The sequence below is a fragment of the Apium graveolens genome, chromosome 8 (assembly GCF_009905375.1).
Source record: "Apium graveolens cultivar Ventura chromosome 8, ASM990537v1, whole genome shotgun sequence".
NCBI classification, from domain to species: Eukaryota; Viridiplantae; Streptophyta; class Magnoliopsida; order Apiales; family Apiaceae; genus Apium; species Apium graveolens.
In genome coordinates this window covers 258010960-258016799 of record NC_133654.1, presented here as the reverse complement: position 1 = coordinate 258016799, position 5840 = coordinate 258010960, and the positions used below count along the sequence as shown (strand labels likewise).

Genomic DNA, 5840 nt, shown 5'->3' with positions numbered 1-5840 from the left:
GAAGAGTGTCTTATTAATTTGTTGTTGTAGGAGGAAACATATTGGAAACACCGTGCCAAGCTTTTCTGATGCTGGTGAAAGAGTGAAGAATGATGAAGGTATGCAATCTATTATACAAGATTATTACTAGACTATTTTTGAAGCTCAGATGAGGCGAGGCTGGAGGAAGGTATTCCACAAAATCGACGTTCACGAGAACAAAATAATATGCTTGTTCAAGAGTTGTCATTTGAGGAATTCTCTGCAACTGTGAAACAAATGCATCGTGAAAAAGCGCCAGGACTGGATGGTTTGAATCCAGCTTTCTTTCAAAACTTCTGGGAAAGCTTGGGAAAAGAGGTATATGAATGTTGTAACTCATGGCTGGCTAAATGTTCTTTTCCTGCTGAGATTAATCACACAAATCTAGTGCAAATTCTCAAAAAGGTAGATTCTAATAATATGAAAGATTTTAGTCCTACAACATTATGCAATGTGCTCTACCAAATTTTGGCCAAAGTCTTGGCGAACCGTCTTAAGGTGCTTCTTCCCGGCTTAATATCGGAGAACCTATATGCGTTTGTCTCAGGATATAGTATAACAGATAACACTTTTGTTGCTTTTGAGGTGCTCTACTATCTGAAATGGAAAAAAATAGGACATGAAGGAGAGGTAGCTTTAAAACTCGACATAAGAAAATCGTATGACAGGGTGGACTGGAATTTTTTAAAAAATCGTATGAAAAGTCTTGGTTTCTGCAGTAAATAGATTAGTTGGGTCATGCTATGTGTTATGATGGTGTCTTATGAAGTGTGTTTTAACGGCTCCTCGATTGGCCCGATAATCCCTAAATGGGGGCTTCGTCAAGGATATCCTCTTTCTATGTATCTTTTTCTATTGTGTGTTGATGGTCTTTCAGATGCCTTGAATATAGCAGCCACAAACGGTGTCATCCACAGGTGTAAGGTAAGTCTTACAGCTCCAGTTATTACTCACCTAATGTTTGCGGACAATATCTTCTTATTTTTCAGAGCTGGCATGGCAGAAGCTAATGTTGTTAAAAGGATTCTAAATATCTATGAACAACAGTCAGGTCAATCAGTGAACTTTAAAAAGTCTGGTGTGATTTTTAGCTCAAATGTGAGATCGAAAAAGCAGCGAAAGTTAGTAGAAATTCTAGGAGTGTCGGAAGCACTTGGAGATAACAAATATCTAGGACTTCCTTCTTTAGTGGGCAAATAAAAAAAGAAGGTCTCTGGCTTTATTAAAGATGGGGTGTGGAAATGTATTCAAGGATGGAAGGGTAAGCCGATTTCTAGAGGAGGTAAATTGGTTCTTATTAAGAATGTTATTTAGTCGATTCCAGCATATTGTATGTCATGCTTCCTGCTACCAAAAACTCTATGTATGGAGATCGAGCTCTAAATCAACAATTTTTGGTGGCGATCGGGTGATTCTGATAACAAAGGCATGAAGTGGATATCCTGGAGGGTATGAGCAGTACCAAGTGTCAAGGAGGACTAGGATTTCAGACTCTACATGGTTTTAACATTGCTCTTTTAGGAAAGCACTGTTGGAAATTATGTATCACCCCCAGTCTTTGGTTTCTCTAGTGTTCAAAGCTCGGTATTTCACAGATGTGCATTTCCTAAAAATCTATTAAAGGCACAAAATCATGCTTCATTTGGACTAGAATCCATACAGCAAAAAGAAGCGCTATGTAAAGGCTTCAGATGGGTTATTGGAGATGAAAAGGAGGTGGTGACAGTTCAGGATCCTTGGCTCCGTAGAAAACAAAACTACCGTATGGAAAATATCCATATTTACCAAGGAAGGAACGAGAAAATTACAGATTTATTCATTCACGACATAAAGTAATGTGAGTAGTAGCACCATAATCCACCCACGAAGTATCCTTAGGTACATAAGCCAAATTAACTTGAGAACAAACAGAACAAACAAAGACAAAAGTCTTACCCTTCCTCAGATGCCAAGCATCATATTTGGAACACTTTTTCTTCATGTGTCCAGCCTTCTTACAAAAGTAGCAGGTTGTTCCCTTATCCTACTCTTGAAACTGATGCTTGGGTTTTCCACTTGCAATATCCTTACCTCTTTTTCTCTTCTTATCATGAGAGCTTGACTCTAAGTGAACACTCTCAGTCTTCTCTCACAAAACCCTCTCTTCCTCTTGCACACAGTGTGAAATAAGCTCATTAAGAGTCCATTTTTCCTTTGGAGTATTATAACTCACCACAAAGTGTCCAAACTGAGGAGGCAGAGAAATAAGAACCAAGTGAACAAGTAACTCATCCGAAAGTTCTAACTTGAGTTCCTTGAGTTTTCCAGCAAGATTAGACATCCCTATGATGTACTCCCTTATGTTGCCCTTTCCTTTATACTTCATGGTCACGAGTTTTGACAGAAGATTACTCATTTCCGATTTCTCATTTTTAGAAAAATATTGCTCAATCTCGGAGAGGAACCTCTTGGCACTTGTGCTCTCAGCAATAGAGCCCTGAATTTCAGTTAAAATCGTTCGCTTCATGATCGCAAGACACATGCGATTAGAGCGTTCCCATTTCTTAATTTGATCCATTTTGGGATCATCCGTAGTGGAAACTGGTTGCTCTTTCCTTAGCGCATGGTCGAGATCCATACAACCAAGAATGATCTCAACATTCTTTTTCCACGTGACATAATTTGTCCCATTCAACCTTAGAATCATGCTCAATTTAGAACAATCAGTAATTGTAATAGAAAACAAATATACAACATAATGCTCAAAAACTAGTATATACAATAATGTGATAAAATTTTAAATATTGGCAACACCGTCATAAGATACATAGTGCAACATTAAATTTTAGTCTTTGGACAGAAAATTTAATTTACAATTGGTACTCTCCACGCAATAATCAAGTATTAACAATTAATTTTTACCAAATAATATTCCTTTCTTTGGACTGATTTATTATTCACATGAAAAACTTAATATTGTTACATAGTTATTATCACAAGAATATTTTAATTTTGGCAAAACGTTACATTCCTTTGGGCCGATAAAATTTTCATAAAATTAAATATTCTATCGTCATTATAATTTTAAATTAATCAATCTACACAAAAGAGGTCACTTTCGTGACATATTGCTTCAATCAATTAACTTATAAAATATTTGACCACTTAAATAAATAAGTTATTTTAATTTGCCAATAATTAATTTACTCACAAACATGTATTCTTAATTTGTAGTCAAACACTGTAGATATTAACCTCTGACTAATTATGTTAGACCACCGAAAATCTAAAAAAAGAATATAATATGGTCTAACTTGTCAAAAAGTACACTCGAAACAAAAAAAAATGTGCACATGAATACATGACTCTATAGTACTTGTTTGAAGGCACTTAATTCATAAACACAATATGTCAAGTAATTCCTATCCCCAACAGTAGCATGTAATAATACTCAATATCATAGAATAACATGTAATTGCACATCATGTTAATAAAATTTAATAATAAACTATAACACAAAAGTTTAATCATGGTCATGTGTATTGATCTGAATTGCTAATCAATTAATAACTACACTATGGTCACATCAAATCATTGACTACGTGCTCGAGTATCACATAATATGAATTAAAACTAATGAAATCACTGTAGTGAGCCCTACCAGACGTCGTATCTCCATAATCTCATAAAATAATAACCGAACGAATCAAAATAGCACGTCTTAAGCCATGCTTGAATCAATACACAATAATTAAATATGAAGAGGCTCTGATGCCAATTGATATAATTTAACAATTCTGTAAACATATAATTGTCTAAAATAGAGACAAGGACCGTAATCATCATATCTAATTATCGAGACTAAATCGAAGGCAGAAACGTACCTGAATCCATAAGGTTATAATTGTAACGATATCTGAATCTAAATAACATTCTTGATTATTGTCTTCCTCAACCAAGTACTCCTTAGGGTTTCTCAATAGTTATCTCTAATGGGTAGAAGATAAGCCATTACGTGTACTTGATATATTGGAGACTATAGCCCTTTTGTATACCACCTAGTTAAATCTCCCATTATAATTTAATTGGGCCTAATATTAGGTATCCACTTATTAGGTCCATACAATAGATTAAATCTAATTGAGTTTGTGATTTGATCATTTAATTTAACCCAATATAATAAATAGCAAATATAATTGATATATTTATATATAGCCAATAAATTAATTATTATTATTAAAATAATAATAACAGGTTATACTTAATTAGAAATGAGGATCAAAATCAATTGACGCGTGACAGTCACATTTGTGATAGTAGCCTATGCCCCTATTTCTTCTAGTGTCTGCCCATAAACCTCTCTATGGCTATATATATACATGGAGATTTAAGGGGTCTGGGTCCCTGGCCCCCTGAGATGGGAAGAATTACTGGGTAGTATACCTTTTAATTGTTGCAAAGTTATTGATATTTCTCACTTTGTGAATGTGTGCTTTCTTGAATACTTAATAATACATGTCATGTTTTTTTATTAAAACTCTCCCCATTGCATGTTCCAGTTTTTTTACGGTATGTTGTTCTATATATGTTATTGGTGAATATATAGTTTTAACTATTAAGGATATCAAATAGAATTTGTGTACTAATACATATATGATGGTGTTGCATTATAGTTGTTCACAACTACCGGTAGGATTGCTATTAAATATATATCTTGTGTGGTGGAATGAAAAACGTTCAGATAAATTTTAATTTTATACACTTGCAAGTTTAGGCTATTATGTTACTGCATGCCAGAGTTAAATTCTCTCTGACTTATAAGCAAATTGGACCCCCTAAAATTATTTTCTGCTTTATATACATATATTGACTAGATAATGATAGACATATATGGGTTTTTTTAATATGATTTCATTATTTCCACCAATATATATTGTTCAATACAAAAATTAAGCAGTCAATATTTAATATATATCTTTAAATTAAATTACATGGAATCATTTAATGCTATTAATTGCTAAACTGTACTAATATTAGAAATTTTGTTTATGTGTCAGGTTCAAAATTCATATGATCCGACTTTAGATGTGCTTAATATACCAGCTTGTGCAGCATCTCTTGTTCTAGCTGAAGCAACCAATTCTAATTGCTCCGCTTTTTCAGATCCCATGGCTAAAAAAAATACTTACATAAATAATGCATATAAATAGCAGGGACGTTGCCCTTTTTGTAGTAAGAGTATTAATACACGAAGGGATAGACTAATGATTCACATTTTCCAGAGTTTGGTGATTTTTAAGTTCTGTTGTTGATAGTCAAATGGTATGAAATTTCATATGCATTTAATTTGATAAAAAAGAAATTAAAAATGATTTATTTATTGATGTGGCTACTCATGATAACTTATTGTTTTAAGGGAACATTGGTCACTTTTTCTGTAACATAAATAGTAAAAATTGGCTGAAAATACACTATATCTAACAAAGAAAAATGAAGAAAATTTTTTCAAAAATTTTTCTCTAGAATATTTGTTTCGTAAATACTCAATCAAGAAGATAATAAACATGGATACTATAACTTATGTACAGAACACCACCAGCAAGATCTTAATATTTATATATATATGTGTGTATAAATGTAGATAACTTTTAAACGGAGTAAAAACAAACAAGTGGAGTTGATAGGTTATTAGCTGTTAGAGAAATCAAATAAATACAAGAATGAAAGACCTACAAACTAGGAGATGTTTCCTACACTATCTCCACTACCCAGACTTATTCAACTATGCCTAAAAACTCTCCTGAACGTTGTACTAAAACAATTAAAACAAGGAATATGTT

General features: G+C 33.2%; 1 protein-coding gene across 1 annotated transcript; it reads right to left on the bottom strand.

Annotated features, from left to right (window-relative positions):
• Nucleotides 1-2149: 2149 nt before the first annotated feature.
• On the bottom strand, nucleotides 2150-5170 carry LOC141680715 (uncharacterized). Its single transcript, XM_074486863.1, has 2 exons — nucleotides 5101-5170; nucleotides 2150-2769 (listed from the first exon to the last, which is right to left on the bottom strand). The coding sequence occupies exons 1-2, from the start codon at nucleotides 5168-5170 to the stop codon at nucleotides 2150-2152; spliced, it is 690 nt and encodes a 229-aa protein (XP_074342964.1).
• Nucleotides 5171-5840: the final 670 nt, after the last annotated feature.